At 42.4% G+C, this 27972-nt stretch overlaps 1 protein-coding gene across 4 annotated transcripts in view; it reads right to left on the bottom strand.

Annotated features, from left to right (window-relative positions):
* Positions 1-1581: 1581 nt before the first annotated feature.
* BICC1 (BicC family RNA binding protein 1) overlaps positions 1582-27972 on the bottom strand; it is a 268526-nt gene continuing 242135 nt past the window's right edge. For 3 of the 4 annotated variants that reach the window (XM_037139924.2, XM_053664008.1, XM_053664009.1), the window contains 7 exons: positions 27277-27442; positions 24634-24673; positions 22331-22485; positions 15949-16105; positions 14102-14262; positions 9182-9281; positions 1582-4185 (listed from right to left, as the gene is read on the bottom strand). In XM_037139924.2, coding sequence (XP_036995819.1) covers positions 4055-4185; positions 9182-9281; positions 14102-14262; positions 15949-16105; positions 22331-22485; positions 24634-24673; positions 27277-27442 — 910 coding nt within the window. In that variant the 3' untranslated portion in view covers positions 1582-4054. Of the gene's footprint in view, positions 4186-6484; positions 6564-9181; positions 9282-14101; positions 14263-15948; positions 16106-22330; positions 22486-24633; positions 24674-27276; positions 27443-27972 lie in introns of all 4 variants that reach the window. The other variant, XM_037139925.2, reaches the window with a different exon arrangement.

Below are 27972 nucleotides of genomic sequence, written 5' to 3'. Positions count from 1 at the left end.
CAAGATCTACGTGCTAGTAGTTGGAAGGCCTTCCCCCTATTTTCAGCAGTTGGATTCCCAGTGCTTGAGCCCTGTAGATTCCTCTGTGATCTCCAGGAGTAAAATCAGCATATACCAGCTCCCACAAAATGACCCACAATGCTGGAGGCACTGGATGTCATCTGGGCTCTTTTCCCACTGGTGGAGCTGTAAGCTCAGGGGACACCTCTCTGCACGGTGCTATCCTGGCCTGTGGCAGGGGCAATGCAGTCAGCATGATGCCGTCCCTCGTACCTTACTGCTGCCGCTGTCTGGGTCTCCGCGGTTCAGGGAGTGACTTCAGCCTCACTCCCATGTTCCAGGATTCTCCTCGGTGTTTTGTCCATGATAGCTGTTAGTTGTTCTTGTGAGAAGGGGATGACGTCAGGAGTAACCTATGTCACCATCTTGGTGACAACACTATTATTGACTGCATTCCTGGAATATCCTCAATAGTAGCAATTTCGCATTCTTTCAAGGTAACCCTGATTTCTAAATACTGCAAAGTCATTTGAGTCAAATCTAGAAGTGATAGGTCATGTAGTTAGAAAATAATTATAAAGCTGTGAGTCATAGCTTCTTTAGCCACGTCCTCTTGAGAATGTAATTAAGCCTATGAAACCTAGAAAAAGGAGGGCTAGCAGGTGAGGAATATTTTGCATTTGAAAGCACAGACCTGTTGCTATGAGGTGTACTTTCAAGAGTCTTGACAAAAACAAGTTTCCGAACAGTGCTCCAGTTTTCTCAGGATGCTACACACAGGCGGAGACTGTGCTGAGGGTGGGGACAGTCCACCCTCCAACCCTCTTCATCAGCCCAGCTTTCTCCATTTCCAGTGTAAGCTTAGTGAGGGCAGGGGTTTGTGTTCTGTTCACTGTTGTGTTCTGTTCCTGGTACAGACTAAGCCCTCATTAAGTATTTATAGAAAAAAATAAGTGAATGAATGATAATTTAATATTGGATCCCCAGGTAAGATTTGAGGTATTAAATGAACTAACTCTTGTGCTGGAAAACATTTTTAAGATCCACTGCCACAGATCATTCAAGTGGAGATATGACTGGGTGCATAACGGGTAGTTAGGTTTTTTTGAGAGTTGGACAAAACTCAGGACTAGTAATAAGGTCTGAATTCCATTTGAGAATGAGTCCAGACAGAATCTCAGGGCGAGCACAGTGAGCATTCAGTGTGACCGCTCAGTCCCCGAGACAGAGCCTGGGCCCTTGAACAAGGAGCCCCTGTGCTGACGAATGAGGTTGTCCAAGTGGTCATACATTTGAGCCTTTGTAAGAGAAAGAACAAGAATGTAACCTGTTCCATACCACGACTTTCTGTGTGTGCCTGTGGGTAGCCATGGAAACAGTGATTGATCACAGGCCCGGATTCACCAGCTAAAATCAAGTGCCGAGCTCCTGGGTGGAAGGAGGACTGTCAATGCAAACCCCCAGGACCAAGAGCACAGACCCAACTCTGTGGCAGAAGCAGCCACAACTACAAAATATTTTTTCTTAGAAAACAAAGACAGGTATAGAATTTGTGTAAATTTTTTTTTTTCAAAAAAGGCATTTCATCTAGCAAGGGCAATACAAAGGGGTTATATAAATTTATTTTTTCATATAACAATTGATTAGTTTAGAAAAATTCCCATTTTCAATGTTTAATTCCATCTTTCTTTTTTAAAAAATTACTAAAAGGACAAAACCCACACAAAAATACAATCTGCATCTGTTCTATATTTACAGATAATTGGTCACTATTAAGGCACAGACTGATTAAAAACTAGCATTTATTCAAATAATCCAAATACTTCGTGCATCACATAACACTGACAACACTGTAGTGTCGTATTCCCTTCCTTGCCTCAACGGAAAGTGAGAAAAGTAATTTCCAGTGTTTTTATTTATTTTCGAACACCCTATTTAATCTAGTTTCATTGGGACAGTTTTCCCTTTGGCATAAAGCACTGTTCACAAAACTTCCGTTAATACTGCAAATTGATTCCATCTTCCTCGTGTTTCAAATGCTTGGTTAGAGGGCTGGGAAAAGAGCTCCAAATGACTTTTATTTGGGAAAGTCTTACTAAAGAAATGATAAATTTTAGAGAACTGAGTTGTTGAACAGGAAGCCGATCTGGAGTTCCTGTGCTGCATGGGTGGCAGGTGCAAAGGATGGGGAGGTGTGCGTGTGATGTGCACAGGGCGACCCCACTGCACTGGCAAAGGGGCGGGTTTAGTTCTACATCCTTAAGCAGGGACAGTTTAGGAATGGACATCCGTTTAGTGCCATTATAATTGATCATTTTCTGACAGGTCCATTATCTATGCCTTCAAAGTAACCAATACAATTTTTTAAAGTGAACATTTTTCTATGTGCAAAATTTCTCTTCCATTCTTGTTCTTTCATGGTAAGACTTAGCCATGGAGAAATGTCAGGCAGGTATTTCTGATTTGGCATTTGTATGAGAGTCCCCAATTGTCAGGTATGCTTACCGAATGCCTTCTGCTAAGAGCATGCAACAGTGGTTTATGTCCACGTAGAAAGTCTTAAAGAGTGAGCATAAATAAGTCATTACAGTACAAGTAATTCACAACATTTCCTATGGCAAAGTTTTCCAACAAATTAATACACTTGGAAGTAATATTGCTTTGAAGAAAGAGAGGCACTTAGTGATTTTCTTTATAAATTGAAAACCCTTCATAAATCCACAATAAGATGTCTGAAAAGACCTAGGAAACAATGTTGCCCGATTACTTGGACTTTCACAGTATAAGATTTTAACAAGGAGTCTAGCCACTTAGAAAATAGTCATTTTCCCCTTACTTCAGAACTCTGTTCTCTTTATAAACTGTCACCCTAGAGACTTAAATAAAGCCTTTCTGCTCTCAACAAACGTGAGTCTACTTCAAGCAGACATGCATGGCTTCAGGGAAGTCCTCTGACTGTATGGAGCACAGCTTAACGCATACATGATAAGAACAGTAATCTACTTCTCTTCCTAATGGCAACAGTGCTGTCTTGTCAGATGGTTATTTGTCTTTTTAAATAAAGTGACAATCTAGGGCTCCAGTCAGTTATTGAATGCCGTCTGTTCGCTACCATAAATCTCTAGTAGATGTCAATTTACTCAATGTACTGTATGCTTATAGTATCTAAAAATAAAAAGTCTGATATAAATAAGTGTCCTTTAGTGCCAGTATACTAAAAATAGCCCTTTGCCTTTAGACAACCATGAAAATCATTTTTTAGCAATATAGGCAGCAGCTAAATATGATAACTGCAAAGGGTTAATATTGCAAAGTCCATCTGGTCTTTCTTTGCACCTGTTACTGTGAACTAGGTCCATTGCTAATTGTTTCTAGGATGCTGACATGAACATAAATGAACAGAACTGGTCCAGAACATTCTGCACAAAAACTAATAATCCAGTACCATTTCAAACAAAGATCTAACGCAGTCAGAAAAATCAGACTAAATCTGATCTGTACCATTACATCAGGTAACATAAAAATGAGAGAAAGAGATAATTTCCACAGGACAAGAAATCAGAAAATGTAAAGTGCTGAAAGACCTCAATACTCATTTTAAAGCAGTACCAGAAAATTCCATTTTGATTATTAAAAAAAAAAAGAAAAGAAACCCAGATACCAAAATAAAACAAGCAAACAATAACTTCAATGTTTTCTGGCATCCCAGATGTCAAATCATCCTTCATTTTAGGTAAAAAAAAAAAAAAAAAAAATCAGTGCATATGTTATATAGGTCAATAAAAACAGGAAATAAAGCCCTACCCCCCATATTGCAAATCCTGTCCAATTACCATTTTATAAAAAAGTAATCCGTGTGTGCTGTTCTGTATGATGACATAAAAACATCTTCTCTTTTCTTCCTTTTGGGCACAGAATTCAGGTGTGAATAAGATGCTTTGGTCCTGATACCAGACACCAGAGTGCTAAGGACACGGTGCAGCAAAGGCCGTTCACAGAGCTCCTGCGTCCAGCTTGACGAGGGAGTCGGCGGGTATGCGCCAGGAAAGCACTGCTACCAGCGGCCACTGGCACCAGCGATGTCCGAGTGGTACTGCCGTGGCAGCCTCCCACTGGCCCCGCCTTCCAGGAAAGTGGTACGTGCGCTGGGCGGTTCAAAAAGCTTTCTTCGGTTTTTATTTAGTTCTAGAGAGAGAAAGAGAGAACTGTTAGAAGCTCAGTGGAAAACTTCTACGAACTACAGGACCGAGCAGTAGAGCTTGGAAAATGACGACACTGTAGGTTTTGGGCAGGGAGGGGGTCAAGTCTGGTAGCGGCCAGAGGAAAATCTTTAGTTAATGGTCAAGAGATTTCTGAAATGCTGGAAAGTCTGGTTTTAAAGACAACATGTAACAACATGTTGTTAGCCGAGAGGACAGCTAATAGTTTTTATTGCAGTTTGTAGCCTGCCTGGGGGATATGTCCCTCTCAGAACCCTCCAAACTCTAGATGTATGAATTAACAGTTTGACCCATCACAAACGTCATTTCAGAGATGGGGGCGGGGAGGGGGGCTTGACGCTGGTGAAAGGCATAAGATGAATTACCAATGACACAGAATTATTACAGCCATCAAGCTCATGTCAAATACAGCAGGCACTGAATTATAAAGTCACACACAGGAGAGGAATAGAGGGGCACAGCGACGTTCAGCTGCCGCTCCACCAGCTCTGGAGGCCTGTGCACCTCGAGCAGGAGAGCTGTGTGGAGAAGTGTATCAGCAGAAGATTTCCTTGAATAAAAAGTTAACAGTAAAAACAGCAACATTGAGAACATAAAACAACCAATACTCGAATCTAAATTTTCAAGGAAAAACCCAGGATGCTCAATTTCAACAAAACCAGAGTACTTAGAAAACACTGTTTTAATTTGTCTTTCTCCACGTAAAAATGAACTGAAGCAGCCTACCTTGGTTACGACTATGCAACCACTCTATTTCCGCTGCCACACACACGTACAAATCCTCACCCAACTCATGGGCCTCACACAAGGACACAGAATGGTCAGACTCTGGAAATTAGGGTTCTGATAGCCACCAAATGCAAATATCTCCAAACTTACTCAATTTCAAACAGAGGTAAGATATAATGAAGGTTCTTAAAGTTGTCTCTTTTTTGAGCAGGGTGGTGCCAGTTATACAGTGCTCCCTCACCCATACACAATCCCTTCTGGAATCCAAGCCGCACTGCAAGCTCAGGCCTGCCTGCTACAGCAACACTGAGGCTGGGCACACAGCCTCGGGCTGCAGGGAGTCATGGGGGGCCAGCCGCGTGGCCAGGAGGGCTCCTGTCTCCTGGAAAGTGGACCAACGCCCTTAACATTTCACCTCACTGCCTTGCAAAATAAAAATGCCTGCCCCACAGCGGTGATGCAAGAATGGAGACATCTCTCACATTTAGGTCTTAGGGGAGAAACAAATACTAGTGATTTATTAGAGCTTGTTATATGACAAGCACTTGACATTTGTTTTGTTCTATTTAAGTGCTCCTTAGGGGTAGATAATTTTACCATTCTCCATTTTATAGATAAGGAAATTGAGTTTTAAAAATAGCCAAAGTCAGCTGTCCACACAAGCTATAATCCTGCCTGACACAAAGGGCCATGCCCTGGGCTGCAGAGATGCATCCACTGTGTGGAGAAGACCAATCAGAGCATCAGGAATACAAACGTGAGGAACTGGTATTTCCACGATGCCAGATAGCACTGTTTCACTTCCCGGTTTTCCAACTTTTTTAAAAATAGAAAATGGTAGCTTAAAACATGCAGACATGCTTATAAGAGTGGCTATTATTTCAAGTTTCTGCAGAAACACACCGCAATGACACGCCTAGTAAAATATGAACACATGTATCTTATTTTTTTTTTAATTCAGAAATCAAGACAGAATTTAGTATACTTAAAGGCAACTGTAGGAGAGTTAAGAATAAATGAATCCTCTCTAGTACACAGCCTGGGAAAGTTTAATCACCTTCACGGTAAAACACTTTCTTTGGCCTTCATTTTTTCATGGGTGAATAACCCACATATCAGGAGATGCATTCCCACACTACAGAGAGGGAAAGGAATGAACGAGGTCAAGTACTGTTCTACCTTACCGCACAGAACACGACCCACCGAGCACATGAAAACCATTGGGCCATCGAAGAGGACAACATTTTTTTATAGACACTGAAAACTTTATTCTGAAAAGTCCTATCAACGAGATTTTTGAAAAATAAAAATGATCCTGAAAGAATTTGCCCATTCCATAAAAAAATGTAATTTCTAAGTTACATAGTTCCAAATGTAAAGCAGAGCTAATCTGGAGAGATTATCAAGGACCAAGTCCTATTGAGGAGACTTTACTTTTTTGTTGTTGTTTTTTAAATTAAAAAATGAAACTCCCTCCTCTGGGTTTTTTTTTTTTTTTCCAGTAAACCTAAAAGACAGTTTGGGAAAATACCAACCTTTTTCTTTGAAATTCCAAGGCTCACACAATCCTGGCAGCTCTCAGGATCTTGTTGCGGATCTGAACAGAGTCACAAACTAAAAGAATAGGTCGGGAAATGTTAGATCTACCTGAGGCCGTGGGGGGAAGCCTGTCAACAGGACGCTAAATTTCCTCTCACTTGGGCCCTGTGCACTGTTACCTACTCAAATACTCAGAGAAATCTTTAAAAATTCCAAAAACCATGGATTTGAAAGAAGCTTTTTTCTCTGATCCATTTCTATCAGAGATAACTCTCCTGTAACACTAACATGAATGTCTTCTGGCCCCAAATTTTAAGAAGAACCAAACCTTACACTGAAAGAACTCTGATTATAAGGAAAAATAAAACTCCACAAAATTTTAAAAAGTATGAGCAAAATCTGTACCTAACCAAACTCTGTACCCACAGGACAAACGTGAATCGAGGCTGCCTTGCACCTCTCTGGAAACGGACTGTTCTCAGACTATAGATGGATGTGTTTCTCATGAGCTGAACTGGGAAAAGAAGCTTTTTGATAAAGGGCTTCTCAATAAAAACTTGCAGAGAAAACACTTCCCTAGGTTCAAACAAATGCACTGAACAAAGTAAGGTGAAATCATTAAAATAATCAAATACTTCTTGCTGGACAGAGAATTCATAAGGCATCTTATTCAAAGTCTCATTCCCTTGAAAAGCAAGGACCTGTGAATCCCATTGAGAGAGGCTGGCTGCAGAGGTAGAATATATAACCTCAGCAGAACCACAATGAAGATGAGGACTGGAGAAAATATTTTAAAAAAAGGATTCCAAACCCACCTGGAATACATCTCAAATGTGTTCCAAGTAAAGATCCTAACCATCCATCTGGAACCTATGAAAGTGTTTAGAGGTATATGCTTGTTGCTGGAAGCCTTACAGAGTTTGGAACTGAGTTGGTGCACAAAGAAAGCACTTAATTTTCATTACACTGTCCCTGGCATTCCATGCATCTCCAGTGAAAGATTGTGGAGTTCTGGAACACACCCTTCTCTGGGATAAACGTGCTGGCCTACAGGCCTATTTTAATATATAGGTGTGGAGATTACATGCATTAATAAAATTTCGAGGAGTATATTTTCAGATTAATAAAAGAATATGAAAATTTGTAAAGTAATTTGGTTTTAGGAACAGCCCTCTAAGGCTGAGGTATAGGGTAAACACGTTTAAAAAACTATCCTATTGCCATACACAGTAAAAAAGAAAAGACCGTGGCAGGCCCCTGAATAACGTATCCTGTAAAAACTGATGATCTACCACGTGGAAGGACAGATGAAGAAATAGAAGGTGACCTCACACAACCATCTATTCCAGTCCACCTTCATGGTTTGGAAACTCACCCAAGGACTCATGAGCTGGCAGAGGCAAAGCCCAAATCTCCTTGTTTGAACACAGTGTCCTTTGCACTGTATCAGGCTGATCTTATGAGTGAGGAAGAAAACGCATCCGCCCTTTGGAGCTCCATTTATGCAGCGCTTGGGTACACAGGGTGGAGGAAGACTTCACCAACTGATGTGTGCAGAACCGTATTTATCCACAGAGGAACCTAACAAGCTGCTCAATGGCTGAATTCCCACCCCTCTTTCAAAGCTGCTCTGCTTATGTCTGCTTCACACATTAGGTCTCTAGATAAGTTTCCTGTAGGGAAGCCGGAGGGGGGATGCAATCTGCTACTTAAAGGAACAGAAAACCACTGCAGTTTACATTTTGTTTGCTGATCTGATTAGTGAATGCTGTTTGCAAAGGACTTTTACCAGCTGAAGGCTGTTAACCTCACAAAACACAGCCTGCAACTTCAGTGTTCTGAAAAAGCCACATCATTTTTTCACCACCCCTGACACCTGCTTCTGCTCTTGGGGTCTCTCTCTTTTTGAGAGACTGGCACACATATGTATAATTGACACTCATGAAGTTCATCAGAAAGTCTTCAAAAAGGAAACCCATTTTTTGACCCCAAATTGCTTCCTCATATTTCTCTAAATACCTGTTGCAGGGACACTTAGGTATTTGCCAACCCCTGACTCATCATCTGGCTCAATTCCTTTCAAACAGGAGGCACCCCATAAATATGTATAGAGAACTTTGCAGTACATAGAATATAAAACCAATGTGCACAGGAGGCAGCCTGGGAGACATTATCTTCCTTCATTCTGTGACTACTATGAGGATCCGGCACCCTTCTGTGACTCACTAGTTCCACTAAAACTTTAGGAAAAAATAAAAAAAGCATTAAGACAAGTATAATACTGCCAAGTTCCAGCTAGAAAGGAACATTCTTTTCTCCACTGGTGCAATGACCTCAGTTGGTACACAAGGACACATGCACTTGAGACATAAGAGACAATCCAGAGTAATTATTCACCAACCCAATGCTTACTGATGCACACAACCACAGGCAAAGGAGAATTAGACTGCTCCCCAGTTTCATGTTCTGTAAAGGGCAATTTGGGTTAGATCTTGCCGAAGAAAGCTGTTTCAGGAATGACACTGTCACAGAAGGATTTCAGGCAATGTCTTGATGAAATAGTGGGGACGTTCTCAGCATTTGTCACACTGCTCTCGGGAAAACACTCTGAACTGTGTAGAACCAGCCCCAGTGGTTGAGACCGCTGGCAGAGGTTATTCAGATTTTCAAAGATGAGTATTATTTATATTCACCTGAGATTGCAAGCAGCATTTTCCGCCTCGCACCAAAAGTCGTAATTCCCAGCTCCTTCAGATCCTGGTCTGTGAGAGTGAGGAATGTCTGCAGGTCGATCTGTAGGCGAAAAAAGTAATCTTTAACCAACATAATAAATACTTATTTTCTATCTCACTGTAGGTTCAACTCAGTTGTTATACCTATTTTATTTATTAATTTTGCTCTACTTCCAAAAAAGAACCGTGGTGTCACAAACCTACGGGACAAGAGCCTAATAATTAAGGTGATGAAATGAAAGTGTTTATTCTAGCTGAAGACTTCATCTAAGCCAGTGGCTTACTGCACCTGAAATAAAAGTTAGGTCTGAGCAACCTGGCAGCAAGACAAGAAAGGGAAGTACAAAGTGCACGTTTTCTGTGAACTGATAAAAGGGAGAATACACGTCTGTCCAGGAGTGAGAAAATACTTCTTAGTTTGGAATTCTGAATTGGTCAAGTACGTCTCTATAGAGAGAACCTGAGTAACAAATATCACAGACATCTCCCACTGTGTTCTACACAAGAAGGACTGACTCCCAGACTAGAGCAGATCCATGACCCACGTGGCTGAGCCTGGCAGACCATCAGAAAGTGGCACACGAGAGTGTTTCCAGGAACAGCACAATTGTACTCTTTGGCACCGGCAACAAAGTGTGGAGGGAAGCAGCCCAAGGATCCCACCCTGCCCATGAAGACGGTGTGGAAATGCAGACAGGCAATGGGCTCTGAGGCCAGAGAGACATGGGCTCAGATTCTGACAATACTGTGTGCACAGGCTGACAATGGTGGATCTTGCAGGGCCGTTGTGGGTATTAAATGATTGTAAATATAAAGCAGTAGGCTCACCAAGAGGGTAAAATAATGGGCAGCAATAGTTAATAATAACATATATAGATATATCTGTGGAAAGTTACTAAATAAATCTCATAATGTTATTTGCTGGGGGATTCTTATTAAGTCACACCTGAATATTAGAAAATACCCTAAATGAAGGAAGCAATACCAAATATCAACACATCCAAAAAGAGTAAAATATACTTTTCATTCAGTTATAAGAACTTATTTTGAAATTTTGATTTAGAAGTTACATCCAGATCTTGTAAAACCTTTTATCATTTACCATAGTTGTCATTTAGCATAGGTCTAAAGCTATGTTTTTACAAATTCTGTTCAATGAAGGCTCTATTTCAGGGATCCCTAAACTCCTCTTAAAGGACCAGACAGTAAATATTTTAGGCTTTGTGGGCCATATTGTTTCTGTTGCTGCTACTCAACTCCACTGTTTTAGATTGAAAGCAACCATAGACGATACGTAAATGAGTAAGTGTAGCTGTGTTCCAATAAGATTCTGTTCACTAAATCAGGTAGAAGGTCTACAGTCCGCTGACCCCTGCTCTAGTTAATATTAGATAAAAGCCTCCCTGGCTTCGTGTTATATTTTCTTTCTTTTGGAAATAACTGAATGAGAAGCACCTACAATAAATTTATTTCTGTGCTTCTTCAAATAGGAAACAAATAAACCAAGAATATTACTGAATAATATCTAATCATTTACATGGAGACCTTCTGTTTCTGGACAAAATACTTCTGCCCTTGAACTTCTCACTCAGCTGCCCTCATCTAACCAGCAAAACTAAGTAAAAGACTAAGTACTGCAATTCCTTGATGTGTTGAAGATAAAAATGCTATTCAACTTACAAAATCCTTAATTAAATGAATGCTGATTTAGATGTAGGAAAAACAAAATACCCTAAGATCCAATATATACATAGTATCTTTTTGGGGGTATTAAAAAAAGTTAAAAGTTCAGCAATCAAACTTAAGTTTATGATACAAAACACCTAATAAAAATTCTAGATTCTTCATTCACTAATGCATAGCTTAATTAGATATTCTCTAAGATAAAGTAAAGCCAAACCTGGATCAAATAGATACATTTATATGAAGAGCTACTGTAACTTCCTGTTGCATTGGGTTAGCTGTGCCCTGGTAAAATGACAGCATTATTAGAAACAATCAAGCTCTGTCTGTGCCAGTGCATAATGGCCATGGCTGATCAGTTAGACCAAAATCCATGCCAGGAATCGTTGCAGACAGTTGGACAGTCATGAGCAGAGCAAGGCTGATGGGCCAGGTACAGAAGGTCACCAGGTAGAAAGCCCTGGGTGCCTCGCGAGGGGGAGCCAAACTGGGAAGCAAGGACCTTGCCCCCAGGGTAACCTTGCCTCCTCAGCATATCGCTGGCCATGCAGCTTGGACCCTCTGAGCTTCCCTTCCGAGAGCCAGCTGGGCCTCAGTCACGTTCCAGCCCCAGGCCCAGAAGAGCAGCCCCGCCGGGGCTCTCCTGTTCTTCCTTCTCTGCTCAGCCCTTGCTTGTTGCACTGTGCCAAGTGTGCTTTTGCTGTGGCCAATAAATTCTTGCTTGACCGCAATCTTTCCTTCAAAAAGACAAGAACCGAGGTCTCATCTCATTAGTAACAATGGTTCAGAGCCATCTTAGTTCTGTCTCAGTTTGGGCAAAATCCAAACAGTACGCTAATCAATAAATTAACATGTGTAAAGAGTACAACATATTGTCTGAGAACAGACTCCAGTAACAAAACTAGGATAGGGTCAAAATAACTACACATTTATTTCTGATACTATTACTTACTTTTAAGTGCTATAAATATAACAGTGAAATCATTATCAAATACAGACTTGCTGCTGACCTTAATAGAGCTATAAATCAAAAGTTCCTGTGAACAGCAGACTTCTAGCCAAGATGGAGGTGTACGTAGACACACTGTACCTCTTCACCCAATGAAAAGAAGGACAACAACCAATTTAAAAACAAAAAATAACCAGAACTGCCAGAAGATCAAACTGTATGGAAGTCCAACAACCAAGGGGTTAAAGAAAAAACATTCTTTCAGACTGGTATGAGGGGTGGAGAGGAGCATCTGGGGCAGAGGGGGTGTGAGGCAAGGCGGTGGCTGGAGGACCAGGCAGGTGAGGTGGCGGCTGGCAGACCCGGCGGTCCCACATCTGGGTGTGGGTAAACCAGGAGGACAACTGGGAGCAAGAGAGACGTGAAACCCAGGGTTCCAGAGCAGGGAAATGAAGCCTCAAAAACCTCTGGCAGTAAAAACCTGTGGGGGTGGCGGAGGCAGGAGAAACTCCTGGCCTCACAGGAGAGTCTGCTGGAGAGACCCACAGGGTCCTGGAACACACACAAGCCCAGCCACCTGGGAATCGGCACCAGAAGAGCCCAATTTGCTTGTAGGTAGTGGGGGAGGTGACTGAAAGCCACCAGAGAGCTGAGCAAGCAGCACTGTTCCCTCTCGGACCCCTCCCCCACAGACAGGGCCACAATGCAGCAATGCAGGTTGCCCCATGTGGCAAATACCTGAGGCTCTGCCCCTTACTATGTAACAGGTGTACCAAGATAAAAAATATGGCGTAAATGAAAGAACAGATCATAGCTCCAAAAATAGAATGAAGACATAGCCAATCTATTAGATGGAGAGCTGAAAACATTGGTAATTGGGATGCTCACAGAAATGGTTGAGTATGGTTGTACAACAGAGGAAGAAGTGAAGGATATGCACAATGAAATAAAGGAAAATATACAGGGAACCAATAGTGAAGGGAAGGAAACCAGGACTCAGATCAGCGATTTGGAAAAGAAGGAAGAAATACACATTCAAACAGAAGAGAACGAAGAAACAAGAATTCAAAAATATGAGAGGCTTAGGAACCTCCAGGACAACTTTAAACGTTCCAACATCCAAATCAGAGGGGTGCCTGGAGGAGAAGAGAAAGAGCAAGAAATTAAAACTTATTTGAAAACATAATAAAACTTACTTCCTTTCCCAATCTGGCAAAGGAAATAGACTTCCAGGGTGTCCAGGAAACTCTGAGAATCCCGAAGAAGTTGGACCCAAGGAAGCACACACCAAGGCACATCATGATTACATTAGCCAAGATTAAAGAGAAGGAGAGAATCTTAAAAGCACCAAGAAGAGAGTTACCTACAAAGGAGTTTCCATAAGACTATCAGCTGATTTCTCAAAAGAAACCTTACAGGCAAGAAGGTGCTGGAAAGAAGTCTTCAAAGTCATGAAAGGCAAGGACCTACATCCAAGATTACTCCATCCAGCAAAGCTATCATTTACAATGGAAGGGCAGATAAAGTGCTTCCCAGATTTGGTCAAGTTAAAGGAGTTCATCACCATTGAGCCCTTATTATGTAAAACGTTAAAGGAACTTTTATGTGAGAAAAAGAAGATAATCAAAAATATGAACAGTAAAATGAAAACAAACTCACAACTATCAACAACCGAACCTAAAAAACAAAACAAAAACAAGTAAACAGCCAGAATAGAAACAGAATCAGAAATGGAGATCCCATGGAGGGTTATCAGCAGAGAAGGGGAGGGGGGAGAATGGTACAATAAATAAGAAGCATAAATGGTAGGTACAAAATAGACAGGGGGAGGTTAAGAACAGCATAGGACATGGGGAAGCCAGAAAACATGTATGTCTGACTCATGGACGTGAACTAAGGTGGGGGATGCATGGCAGAAGGGAATACAAGGGAGGAATATGGGACAACTAATAACATAATCGGCAAAATGTTTTTTTTAAAGTTCCTGTGATACGTCTTTTAGCTAAAATTGCTGAAGGTGTGTTTTTGTCAACACTATTTCCTATATTTCTGCTATCCTGTGTTTAGTAGTTCCACTAAATAAATAGGAAATAAGATCATGTTTTTCCTAGCAGCAAAAGCAGGCTCTTAGACTTGAAAAAAAATGCTCAGTGAAAGCACAGTTATAGGTCAATGAGTGATTTCATTCTAGAAGTCCTCACGCACACAACCCAAACAAACCCGAAAAAAATAAAGAAAGCATGACTGACCTCTTGTTGCTGGAAGACGTCTGTGTATTTGCCCAGACCCAGCTTGCTGAAGAGCTCAGGAAGGTCGGAGCCTTTGAAAGAGCTGTTTAGGTTACAACCGTTGCTTCCTGTCAGCGAGGAAATGCAGTCCATGTAATTGCTGCTGCTGAGATAGTGTTCCGCTGAAGGGCAAATGAGAGACAGGCTTGAAGTGCAAATGTTCACAGAGAACAGGGTTTAATTAAAAGTTTTAATCACTCAAATATTTCAACTTCATTGTTGGGATGAACAGAACAGTAGCTGCAGAAATACAGCAATTTTTTACTGACTAAAATGTTGGCTTTTTACTCAGGAAATGCTGGCTATTGCTTTCCAAGTGATTCTTGCCATTTAAAAGGTTACACTTGCAAGGCAGCAATTTAGCACCAGTGCCACTGCAGTTAATAATCATTAATCATTTTCACCTGGAGCATTCAGACGCATTTGCTCTTTATAACTGATTGCATATGAATTAAAAGGAATTGGGAGGAAGGTCCTTTAGGAACAATAAAGGTATGGAAGTTACTGTAAGTCCAGGCTTTATCTGGATGGCCGGACGGCTCTCTGTCTCCGCACTTGTGCTCGCCTGGGGTCAAAGGCATTCCACGATGGTGCACCATATAAATCTCCTTCCCTACTAAAATACAATGGGGCCATAGGCTCACAAATAGAGCGCTTCCACAATTAAGAGTACCATGAAGTGAGGTAAGAATGAATGATGCTGGAGTTCCCACATTTAATGTATGACAGAAATAAATCTGTCTCCTGAGAAAAATCCTAAGTCAGCAATGCTGAGCTTGGCCGTGGCTCTGCAACCGATTTGTCAGGCAAAGATTTCTCCACACTGTCTGTCTGTCTATGGCTGTCAGGCGCAGTGGCCTGCACAGCTGGGTGGCCAACTAGTGAGCCATGCCGAGCACCTGACCAAATCCTGAAACACGCTTCAACACCTCCTTTGGAGATTCCGGCAGAGCTGTGCAGCCAGTCCTGACCAACCAGCCACCAGCTCTGCCTGTCCACATGGGAATTTGATCCTCTTCCACCAAAGCTACAGCTTCACAAGGGATTCCCAGGGAGAGGATGAGGAGGGAAAGAGGACACTCCCCTAGCCAATCGGATCCATCTAATATCCTCTGGGATCAATGCAGTCACCAAATCTAAGGATTGCATTCTGCATTGTTTCAGGTGCCACTATTTACTTTCTTCAGTTTTCAGCTCCCAATTGAGAGGTCCTTTATATATCACAAGTGGAAGGAATTTCTTGATAAGGGTTTTCTTTCTCTTAAAAATACATATTTTATCGCTTGTGGAGACAATGTGTAGAGGCAAGGTTCCAGGACCAAGCCCCACAGGCCTTCAGCCCTGGACCACTCCTCCAATGGAAGGTAAGGCCCCAGTGCCATTCAAAAAAAAGACTGAGGAGGGTCCAGTGAGGTACTGGGTCAAGGGGGAGGCAGAGCAGAACGCGGTGAACACATGGGGGGAACCACAGGACTTGATGGCAGGGCAGGTTGATGGTATAACTCACTGTCCAAATGATAAACTCGCTGTTTTGGAAATTATTAAAAGTTAACACTGGAACAACTGGTATAAGCAAGGACATCTGGGGAAAACCCAGACATTGGTGATGTTGACAAGGGTGTCAAGAAATTATTTACAATTGTGCTGCTTAGTATAATAGCCATTGGCCATATATGACTCTCAGCAAGTAAAATGTCCTATGAATGAAATACACACCATATTTTAAAGACTTAAACCTGTAAAATATTTTTACCAAGTAAATTTCAAGCTGATTACATCTAAAAGTATGATTAAAATTCAAAGCTCACTTGATTTGTTTTGCTTGCGCTTGGGGCTGCCGATAGAAGTGGCAAATTCACCGTGACTTGTGGATCCTATTCCATTTCGGTCTCTCCAGTTGTCAGATTCACTCCCACTTCCCAAGTGCTCTCGACTGTTGGACCTCGAGAGGGACACTGACGAGCCCTGTAAACAATCAAAGCCAGATAAGGCACTGTGTAATAAGGGGGTTTTCTGGGCTGGGAGGGGAAAGATTCCCAGTAGATCACTGCCATTTACTTCAATTGCTAACTGACGCATGCACCAGTTCTCAGTGCCCCCAGCGTCATGGATAAGACATGAGACAAATTCACACAGATGCCCGAGTCCTGTGGAGGAAAAGGGACGGCATGGCTGCTCCCTCAAGGGGGGAGCACCTCGCAACGGCCTGGCAACTCTCTCAAGGGGAGAGCACCTAGACAGGCTTTTATTGGGTTTTTTGCACAGGAGTTCAGGTACAAAGTATTAATCATTGTCAGGCAGTAAACAGTAGATAGCATACAAAGAGCTATTAGGGTTTCTTCTAAGTAGGGTCTATGAGCTAAAAGGCTACAAAACTTTGGGAAAACAAACTCATTTTCTGCCTGGGCCTTTATCATTTAACTAAGCATTCTTAGCAAAGCAGGCTTCTCAGGATTTTACATATACTTTCTCAGGCCTAATCACCCTGGGAGCCCGCCATTCCCAGCACAGGGCTGCACCACCCTCTGTCATTGTTCCAGGCTTAAGTCAGGCAGAGGAGGCAAATAGCCAAGGAATTTTCAGAGACTTTTGTGGACTCAGGGGAGTCAAGCTTCGTCAAAGCCGAAGGGCGAGGGTCCATCACCCCCTTTCTTCATAGCCCCCCAAGTCCTTCCCTGGGGCCTCCACCACGTGATCATGCCTATCTTAGGTCAATCCTCCCTTGGGGAATCTTACCTGTCATTGGCTAACTGACCAAGCACTGGAGGCCAGTTACGGAAAAAGGAGCAGAAGCGGTGCTCCTGCCAGGGAGATAAACTTTGTCTCCTTAGTGGCTTATGGTCCAAAGGTGGCTCACTCAGCCTTAGCCAGGGGGGTGGTTTCAGCTCCTGAAACCAGGCAGAGTGGTTCCCAACATCTAACCACTGCAGTTAGCCATGAATGCTGACTCTTGGGAACCAGCTGTGGTCCCTGTCTCCGTCCCTGTCTTCCAGCCACCAAGGACTTGGCAATGCACACTGAGGTTTTTGTTCATCATGAGGGTGCCCAGCAGAGTTCTGAGTATCCTCAGTACAGACTTACTCCTTGTAAGTCTAAATAAATATCAATTATGGAATTCCCCCAAGTCAAAATAAAAATAGTAATTGAAAAGATCTCAGAGTCTGCACTGAACTTGCACTTAACCATTCTTTCATTTATTTAATCACCATGATTACAGACATCTTGCTTTGTACTATGTCTAAAGTATTAAAGTCAGGATTTTCTGGTTTTCAAAGTTTTATGTTCACTGAAGAATTCCAAGAAAATCCTTTACGATTCACCTCAATAATCTCACTTCGTTCAGTCTCCCAGCAGCATCCGCACAGATGCCCACGGCTTCCTTTAACACCTCCTTTCTCGAGGTATCGTGGCACCACCCGCCCCGGGTCTCCCACCGATCTTGTAGGATCTTCCTTCACATTTCCCCTCCAGATGTCCCATCACCTGGGGCTTGATCCGAGCCTGCCTGTCTCTCCCCCACCTCTTTCTCTCTCCCACCTCCACTTTCTTATTAAGTAATCTCGATCTCTTCCAACTAAATCCATGACTCCCAAATTTTTACCTCCAGATTTGACTTTTTCTGTTCCAACTGAGTGGGTGGAGCTGCCAGTCTGACACCTCCATGCTCCTGCCTCACAGACATTTTAAATGTAGTGCTTGAAATCAAATTGTAACCCTGTCCCCACCAGTTACACCCAAACCTACTCCTCTCAGAGTCCCCACATCTCTGTACGTTACTCTACCACTCACCTGGCTGATGAAGTCATCCTCATCCCTCCTTCCCTCCCCACATCAATACACTGGCAAGTACTACTGATGTCATCTCTAAAAATATACCCCACCTGGCTGGTGTAGCTCAGTGGATTGCGCACGGGCCTGCGAACCAAAAGATCGCGGTTTGATTCCCAGTCAGGGCACATGCCTGGGTTGCAGGCCAGTTCCCAGCAGGGGACCCACGAGAGGCAACCATACATTGATATTTCTCTCATTCCCTTCTAAAGATAATTAAAAATATATATATACCCCAAATCTACCTACTTCTCTCCATTTCCACGACTGTTACCAATAGCCTCCTTAATGAACATTCCAATTCTGTTCTTTCCTCCCACCCCAATAATCCATTTTCCACAAAGCAACTAGGTTGATTTTTTAATGCAAATTAGAACAAACCACGCCTCTGAAGTCTTGCAATGCTTCTGTACTTTACAAAAGGCTGAGATGCTCCATAACTGAGCCTCTCTCTCCAACCTCATCTTCAACGCTCTATCACCCTATCCTTCTGGGCACTAGGAACTTACTGGACGGTCCTGATTTCAAGGACGAGCCCGCCAGCTGTTCTCCTGGTCTAACACCCCTTGCCTAGATCCTCGTAAGGCCTGACCTTTCTTGCCATCTAGGTCTTAGCTTGAATGTCACCTCATTAAGACCCGCTATCACAACCCAATCTAAAGCAGACTGTTTCATATCTATCAGGGACTTTTATTAATTAAATATTCTTATTTACTTGTTTTGTATCACTTTCTACCCACCAAAAAGCAAGCTGTATTTATGAAAGAAAGAGCCTGTATTCAAGCACTTTAATGCCTAGGATTGTGTCTGGAACACAGATGTTGCTTGATAAATATCTGTGGAATTACAGAATCTCATAGGTACATCTCCCTACATCTATTGAATGTTATTTGCTGACTTTTGGAAAGGGGTTTAGGGAAAGGACGGCTCATAAGACCAAAAAAACACAAAAAAACCCAGCTTTTCGATTAAAACCATGTTTAACATTATACTTCCACCAGAGAAACCCAGTGCAGCAAGGGCAATAATAGCATGCTCAAAACTGGTAATTACCAGAGGCATTAATGAGATCATTGTATGTTACTTGTATACATTTTAAAGATTCTGCATCTAAACTCTTCTGAGCATTAAAAAACCATTAATTTAAGATCTAAGCTGACTTAATTTAAACACTATGTCAGACTTGGCTAACTACAGTGATTTCTAAAACCACTAAGTAAAATATACTCTTGTGACATCTACTAGTTCGTTATCTGATTAATCTAAGCTCACCTACGCTCTCAGATTTGTGAGATTTAAAATACTTGGACAACCTCATTACTCTCAGTGCTGAGAAATTAAAAACCATCTTTGACTCCCAATGCACGTTTTTATTTGCTCCAGAGAATGTGACCTTCGTTCATGCTTTTAAGATTTGAGTGTCGAAGAGAAGAGGAGGTCCCCGAACCTTCTGTAGTTCGTGGCTGTGACACCCATCGCAGGTCCAAGCAGCCTTGTGCCTGACCTGTGGTGTCACATGGAGGAAGTGGACAGAGTCATATTTTTGAGCCTTGAAGAAAACAAAACAAAACAAAGCCTCAAGCTCCTTTTGCAACAGGCTAATTTCTCAACACTGCTCTAAAACTGGACCAAGTCTAGCTTCTGGGACATCTGAACAAGGAGCTCAAAGCATCCACCTCTTGCCTCAAGCGAGTCTCCCAGAACAGGGAATTCCATGAGCCCTGATCCCTGGCACACTGGGGGAGCAGCCCATGGCCATCAGGACCTGCTGGTTGAACACGCTTCCTCACATGGCATTCTACTTATCCATTGGCTGTTTTCTTTGGAAAAGAATAAGAACAGTGTTTCTAGCACCCTCTAATTAAAAAATATCAGTGCTATAAGCACAGATGTGGTCAGCTTTTAGTAAAAATTAACTTCCATTTTCCCTAGGTCCTTCTCCATCCCCTCATGTCCCCATGCCCTAATCCAAACAAGCGATCCTCACTCACTGCCCAGTTTCTGACCCCTCCCAAATGGTAGCAGAATAGAGAGCAACTGCTGCAGAATATCAGATGCTGTGGAAGGGCTGGAGGGCCCTTGCACCCCCTCTCATGGATTTGTGATGCATGAGGAAAAATTCACGTCCTACACACCAGGGAGAATTAGACCACCATTCCCAAAGAAGGCTTGATTTTTATCTTTTCATCAGTCATGTTTGAAGAAGCCATAAATAAATGCAGGTTACATGGTGAACACTGAGTTAGTGGTCCCACCCTCCGCCAGCCTTGTAGTAGGATTGGGCCAAGACACCTCAGCCAGGATGGTGCAAGAAGATGGGCAAAGCAAGAAAAGCCACTGGAGGGGGTTCAGCCACTGAGTCAGGCCCCCCACCACACAGAAAGGGGTCCTCCCATCCTTGGGTAAGTGCCCAAGCAGAAGAGTCAGGTTCTGACACCACCCTTTGTGCATTGTTCCCCTTCGTTTACGTCCCTGTAGAGTGGGGCAGAGAAGGGTGTCGAATTAGAATCCTATGAGGCTTTTGCTGAAAATGCAGATTCCTAGTTCCACTCCCTACCTGATGAATGAGATCCTAGAGGAAGAATCTGCATTTTTACCAAGTTCTCCAAGGGCCTCTTTGCCTGTTAAGGTGTGGCAATGTGGCTCTAGATCATTTACATATCACCTTTGCTGTGTGCCCTCTTGGGTTAAACCATTAGGAAGAGGAGTATAAGGAAATCTCGTAAAATGAATTCAAGTCCTTTCTTTGACACTTGCTGCCACGACCTCAAGTAAGACGCTTAACTATTCTGGGCCCCCTTTCCTCCAGTGGAAATAACAGGGACTGCTAAATATCACCCAGGCTGCTCACTGGATGCCCTCTCTCCTGTCATCCTCATAACAACTCAGATGAGAAAACAGGCTCAGAGGAGTGAAGCCACAACCAGCGGTGGCTGTCGGACCCCGCAGCACCTGCACTTGACCACGATATCATCTGAATGATCATCACTTCAAACTGCCGTAGTGTTGGTCTCCGAGAGCAGAATTGAATCAGCAGTTCTACATACAGTGAAGTATTTAATCTCTGAACACGCACAAATACAATCAGCCACCTCACACTTTACCAAAGGTGAGCGAAAAAGGCGAGGCTGTAGGTGCCTCAGATGAAAAAATTAGCACAGCAGTTTTAAGGTCTCAGCTGACAAAAGAAGATGCTTTCTGCCATGAGAGCGATTGTGGTAGAAAGAGGAGTGAACCTCCTGGAGCCTTGAAACATTTCGTAACGGTGCCTACACTCTAGCTGCTGATAGTAGCTTCATCTGTACATACAGACTGCCAGGCTGCTACTATAGGTCTGACAATGAAATTCACAGGAGACTGTTCTTTCTAGTATTTCCATAGTATTTTCTTTTTCACTTAAGAGAGACAAAGAAAAAAATGTACATGTTTGCTTTGACCCTTCATCAGCAGTCTAATTTATTACAAAGAAAACAGGTAGAGAAGAGAGGGCCAATCTACAAATGCTAGTGATTAGACGAACAACTATGAAACCCTTCCCCAGTATTTGTTTTGCTGTCTACTGTGTTCTGGTTGAACACTGTGATTCTTGGATCGATCACTTCCACCCGTGCTTTGGGTCTGCAGTCTCCCTGGGGTTGTGTGTGTGTGTGTGTGTGTGTGTGTGTGTATGTACATGCGTATCCTCTCTCTTACTCCACCCCAACTCCCAAAAGGCCGATAGCCAAAATCTGATACTCTGCAACTGACAAGGCCTCCACGAGTGAGTCATGTGCAGCCCGACTGGCCGGGAAGCGGGGACTCCGAATCCCTTCGCCGGGTGGTGTGGATGCCAGCTTCCCAGTCTCGCTCTGAGCAGGGCAGCCAACATCTGGGAGACATAAAACTTTGGAGCTCTAGTTTGTGATACTTCCTGCTGTGTTCCTGGCACATCAGACACAATGGATTTTTAACTCCTATCTGAACACTTGTTTTTCTTGAATATTTGCCTTTTCTCCCTATGGTGGATTTGCTAGTGATACCCATGGATAAAGGGATTCTTTATATAGTTTATGGGATATCATTACATCTGTCCTTCGCTTCATCTCAGCCTCGTCCTAGCATGGGTGACATTCCCCCTAACAAAAACACAGTTATCTAAATTTACATCTCTGTAACAGCTGAACAACAACTTTGAGAGAAGACAGAGAAAAGAACGTATGGCATTAGACTGTATCGATTTTATAGCAATATGTTTATAAGACTAGAAGTTAAATCCCCATTAATGACTTCTCCTTAAGTAAATAAAAAATGGGAGGGGAGGGGGGCAGCTCTCGTTTGCTGAGTGACCAGACAGGAAGGATGTGTAGGGAGGACTCTGCAAACCTCAAAAGTGGTTGTCATCGTGGGCTTGTAGGACACGTGGTTGGCCCTCCTCAGCTCCTTGATGGTCTCCGCAGGCATGGACTTAGAAAACCCAAGGCCGCTCCAGGTGTTTGTAGGTGTCCTGACCTCCGTCACCACTGGCTTCTTTAGCATAGCTTTGGAAAACAGAATACAAAACAGTGCTTGATATTTCTAATATGGCTCTTCAAATACTGATGAGTGTTGTTTTGATATACATAAAGAAGTCAGAACTTAATACTATTTCTGAACACAAAATGCCTTAAATTATCTTCATAAAACATTTTATACAAAGTGGTAGTAAATTTTGAAGTGCTATATTATCTCATAATTGATCTAATGCTAATTTAGTCAATAAAATACATTCAGTCTCAATAAAATTTGTGCAACTTTGAACCTAAACATTTTATATAAATATATATATACATATATATTATTGATTATGCCATTACAGTTGTTCTACTTCCCCCTTCATTCCCCTCCACCCTGCACACCCCTCCCCCACCATTCCCCCCCTTTAGTTTATGACCATGTATCTCAAGTTCTTTAGATTCTATATTTCCCCTACTATTCTTGCCCTCTCCCCTATCTATTTTCTACCTACCGTGTATGCTACTTATTTTCTGTACCTTCTCCCCCCTTCTCCTTCTCCCACTCCCCTGTTGCTAACCCTCCATGTGATCTTCATTTCTATGATTCTGCTCCTGATCTAGCTGTCCTCTTAATTTGCTTTTGTTTTAGGTGTGGTTGTTGATAACTGTGAGTTTGCTGTCCTTTCACTGTTCATCTTTTTTATCTTCTTTTTCTTGGGTAAGTCCCTTTAACATTTCATATAAAAAGGGCTTGGTAAAGATGAACTCCTTGAATTTGATCTGATCTGAGAAGCACTTTATCTGCCCTTCCATTCTAAATGAAAGTTTTGCTGGATAGATCAATCTTGGTTGCAGGTCTTTGGATTTCATGACTTGGAATACTTCTTTCCAGCCCCTTCTAGCCTGTAAGGTCTCTTTTGAGAAATCTGCTGACAGTCTGATGGGAACTCCTTTGTAGGTGACTGTCCCCTTATCTCTTGCTGCTTCTAGGATTCTCTCCTTCATTTTAATCTTGTCTTAATGTAATGATGATGTGCCTTGGTGTGTTCCTTCTTGGGTCCAACTTCTTTGGGACTCTCTGAGCTTCCTGGATGTCCTGGAAGTCTATTGCCTTTGCCAGATTGGGGAAGTTCTCCTTTAGTATTTGTTCAAATAAGTTTTCCACTCGTGGCTGTTCCTCTTGCCCTTCTGGTACCCCTATAATTTGGATGTTGGAATGTTTAAAGATGTCCTGGAGGTTCCTAAGTCTCTCGTTTTTTTGAATTCTTGTTTCTTCATATTTTTCTGTTTGATCTTTTTTTCTTCCTTCTGGTCTGCTCCCTTGATCTGAGTCCCAGTTTCCTTTCCATCACTGTTGGTTTCCTGTGCATTTCCCTTCATTTCAATTAGTTTAGCCTTCATATGTTCCTCTAATTTGTGACTAAAATCAACCAGTTCTATGAGTATCCTGATCACCAGTGTTTTGAACTGTGCATCTGAAAGTTTGGCTATTTCTTCGTTGCTTAGATTTATTGGCTCTGGGGCTCTGAGTTGTTCTTGAGCCATGTTTTGATCTGTTCGTGCCTGTTATGTATGAGGAGTGGAGTCTTCGGTGTTCACTAGGGCGGGGCCACCCAGGTTGCTGGTTTGTGATGCTGTATGTGGGAGTCGGGTCAGAGAGGGACAATAGCGGTCCCCTCTGCTGCCTCTACTGCTTCCCGCCACTGGTGCCTGTGCCTCACTGCTCGCTCTTTCGCCGGTTTATCTGCGTGTGAATGTGTGACCAAGGTCAACCTGCCGCCTTGTGCCCTCAATGGGTCCACCCGTTGCTGCTCCACACCTGGGATCTGCCCACTCCCTGCATGCCTGGGTCGCACGCCTGGGTTGGTCCGGTGGATCTTTCCTGCCCGCGCCTGCTCCACTGCTGGCTTCGCCCCTCTTACCGGTCTGGCCGAAGGATTCATTGTTGTCGGACTTCCGTATAGTTCAATTTTCTGTGGTTTGGCTGCGTTTTTGTTGCTAAAACTTTATTGTTTTTAAACTTGGTTGTGCGAGAAGGCACAGTGTTTCCACCCACACCTCCACCTTGGCGGAAGTCTAAACCTAAGCATTTTTTAAATGAAAGTTCAATTTCACAATTCAGTGTGAATACTGGAAAACCTTCTAAGTATCCACCGGAAAAAAGTATACATCATTAACGAACATAACACATACCTTTGGTTGCTAATAGCTTCTTCTGTTCATAGTCAAATGCCTAAAAATAAAACAGATTTATTGCCAGTTTATCCGAATGCCATGCCAATACTCATGATGAGAACACAGGGGTTCTGACTGCAGCCCATGGACCTGCCGGGGAGACAAGCTAAGTTCTGCCACTATAATGTGCCACTAATTCGGTGCAAGTCTGATCAATTTAAACATGTTTTCAAAACTAATCAATTTGAACAGTAAATCACTACTTCTGACTTTACATCCTGACAGTGAAAAGAATTAGACATTTTCCTTCAAAAGTAAAAAAAAACAAAACCTATTTCCTACAAATATTTAAAACACCAGGACAGGTATATGCTAAAATATAGTGAATAACTTCATAATAATTATGCTAAGTTTCAAAATAATGCATTACAAAAATGCTTTCATGCTCTCTAGCTGACTCATGTGTCTCTCAAAATCCCCCCTTCAATACATGGCCTGATGTGGTGTAATGTCCAGACAATTTAACAAATTAGCCTAATTGAGCTAGTCTTTGCTTTTGAAATGAGATAAATGGCAAATGTCTAGCTTTAAGCTACAATAACATTAAGCCCTACAATAAAAGTAAACCTAGTTACCTTTTACTGCACAGGAGTGGGGTGGCACTGTCCATTCTTTTAATTTACAGTAAGTGACACATGATGGAGTCAGGTCTACACAGAAACCAACGCAAGCAGTTTTGAAGAAGTCTGGATGCAGCTACATCTCAAATGCTAACCCAGCATTCTCAACTCCCCAGGTTTGCAACCAGCTAGAACATGATTTAACAGTGTCTTAAAGGCCTACCTGGAGGGTTGAGAACCGACTGGCAAGACCTCTTTTCACCCTCTTCCTGGGAGCACTAGATCACCTCACGCAGGGTGCGTGCCCAGGTAATTTACCGTCTGAAACGGCACTTCTGAGAGCGACTGCCGGAAATAATAATTAGGTCAGGATAACGCAAGGACAGTGGCTGGCCCAGGCAAACCATTAACTCTAAGCATATGGCAGTAAATTGGGAGAGCCAGGATTTTAGAGAACAGAACTGAGTGATGTTTTTAAATATTAAGTGTAAAATGGCACTGGAAATTAAGATCAACTATTACTGATAATGTCCAAGGGCAAAGTGTGGGAAGATCCAAAGTTCACTCGCTCAGTAAATATTTACTGAGTGCCACTGGGTAGCGACTGGGCTGCTCTTTGTGGAAGAAGACAATGATTAATCAGAAGTAGTCTACAGCCTTGAAGCATGGAGCATCTTAGCAGGGATGGGTAAAAGAAGTAACTACAAAATAAATGAGGAAGTGAGGTAAGTGTGGGAAGAGCTGGAGACTGGCATTCCAAGAACATCGGAGATAAGACAGATGATTTTAGCTGATGGAAGTGGGGAAGTCCTCAGTCTTTCTCCCTGTCAGTGCTCAGTGACCATCATCATTGGGAACATTTCTCACTCACCCTAAAAGAAAGGAATGTGTGAATGGCTCACTCTAGGTATAAAACTGATGGAAAAGATAAGAACCACGAGATGGACAAAAACAATAAATGAATCATAAAGCAGATTTGATACTTCCTAGATGAAAAAATTTTAATCTGTACTAACTAAAAATGAATCCACCAGAGAAAATGTAACAACTCTTTCTTTTTTTTCTTTTTTTTTTACTTTGACACTTTATAAAGGCCATGGCTTTTGTAAAAACATTCATCTAAAAACTCAGGGAAATGTTCAAATGTGAAGGATTAAAAGAACCGATAAGCTGGAAGTAAAGAAGTGTAATTTAGTTCCATGAATTAACTTCTGTGACAGCTTTGTTTCTTGGGTTTTGTGAAACACTTTTCTCTTCTGTTGGAGGTGGGGACATGGAGATGATAAGAGAGCTCTTTCACTGAGAGATAGGTAAGTCTGCCCAGTGATTCTGATACTGAAGTCATGCATACAGAAATCTCTAGAAGTACAAAGCACAGAACCCTTCTCTTTCATACTGTAATCTACATGGAAATCAGATTTCTGCATTCCATGGTCAACAGCCTACTTTCAGTAATTAGCCTAATACTTTGAAAAGGGATAACTGTGAAAAAATAATTCCTGCTGAGGAAATTGTTTAAAATAACCATAAAAATCTGTGACCCAATATAATCATCAATAGCATTTATCATCTACTTTCCAAAACACTAAAGCTTCACATCGGCTATTTTTATAACTGTCTAAATGGCACCAAACGGATTTATCTTCTCCATTTTATAGATCAAAGGATATTATATCTATTTACCCAAGACTATGTCATGAGGCAGTAATACTTAGAAATAACAGCTCTGACATTTATCTAAACTTTTATAAAACAACTGATGAATAATATCCTTTACATAACACTTACCAACACAGACCATTTATGTCATTTTTCCAATTCTATTTTAAATAATTTAATCACTTAAGCTAAATCCCACATTTCATTTTTAAAGTTTATAGCAAAATCAATTCCCAACTACTGCATCTACATTTAAATTTAATTTTGACTAGAGTGCAGAAAGAAAACCTAATTTCTCCTCCACTGCTCTCCACTCGCTGACTTGCCATTCCCTAGCCTGAGCACACTCCCTCTGATGACGTCCCCGTTTTCTCATCTTTACCTGCATGTTGACGAACGATGGCCTCGAGGCCAGGCGGGCCCTTTCGGAGTTCTGCTGAGCCGCCGCCGCCCTCTCTGCCGCACGCTCACTCCCCGGAGCCTTCTTGTCAGTCAAAGGGCTTTCGGCAGCACTCAGTTCAGGGTCTGAGAGCAACCTGTCAGCGCTGCTGTGAAACAGAGTTTGGAATTTAACACCCCACGATTACACACAAGTGAACCGAGTGTTTCCTGTGGGCCACATTTACTCTGGATGCTAACCACTGTCACCCATTTACACGTATTATCTCATTTAATCGCACACCACCGCTATGAGGTAGGTGGTGTTACTGCCCCCGCGTTACAGAGGAAGGAAATACCTTATCCAAGGTCATTGTCTAGTGAATGGTGTTTGAACCCAGGCTTTCTGACTCTAAGAGCCATAGCTGAAACTATTTCATGGCGCATATTCATACACAAGATATACGGTATACTATGAATGGCACGTATGGAGTAGACATACAGACGCGATTTCTAAATCAGTATACATCACGGAGACATCAATGGCCCATGCATACAAGTGGAAACAAGACTGAGCTGACCTGAAAGCACGCCAATGACCCCATTCGCGTGTGTAAAATCTGCACTGCTAGACGGGGCAGAAAAAGATTTCCCAACACCTGTTCCGGGTTAATGAGCATGAAAGTGCTTCTTCCTTTTA

The sequence above is a fragment of the Artibeus jamaicensis genome, unplaced genomic scaffold, assembly GCF_021234435.1.
Source record: "Artibeus jamaicensis isolate MK-2021 breed Jamaican fruit bat unplaced genomic scaffold, CSHL_Jam_final contig_332, whole genome shotgun sequence".
NCBI classification, from domain to species: Eukaryota; Metazoa; Chordata; class Mammalia; order Chiroptera; family Phyllostomidae; genus Artibeus; species Artibeus jamaicensis.
The sequence above is the reverse complement of the archived record's forward strand: the minus strand, read 5'-3'. Positions and strand labels throughout refer to the sequence as shown.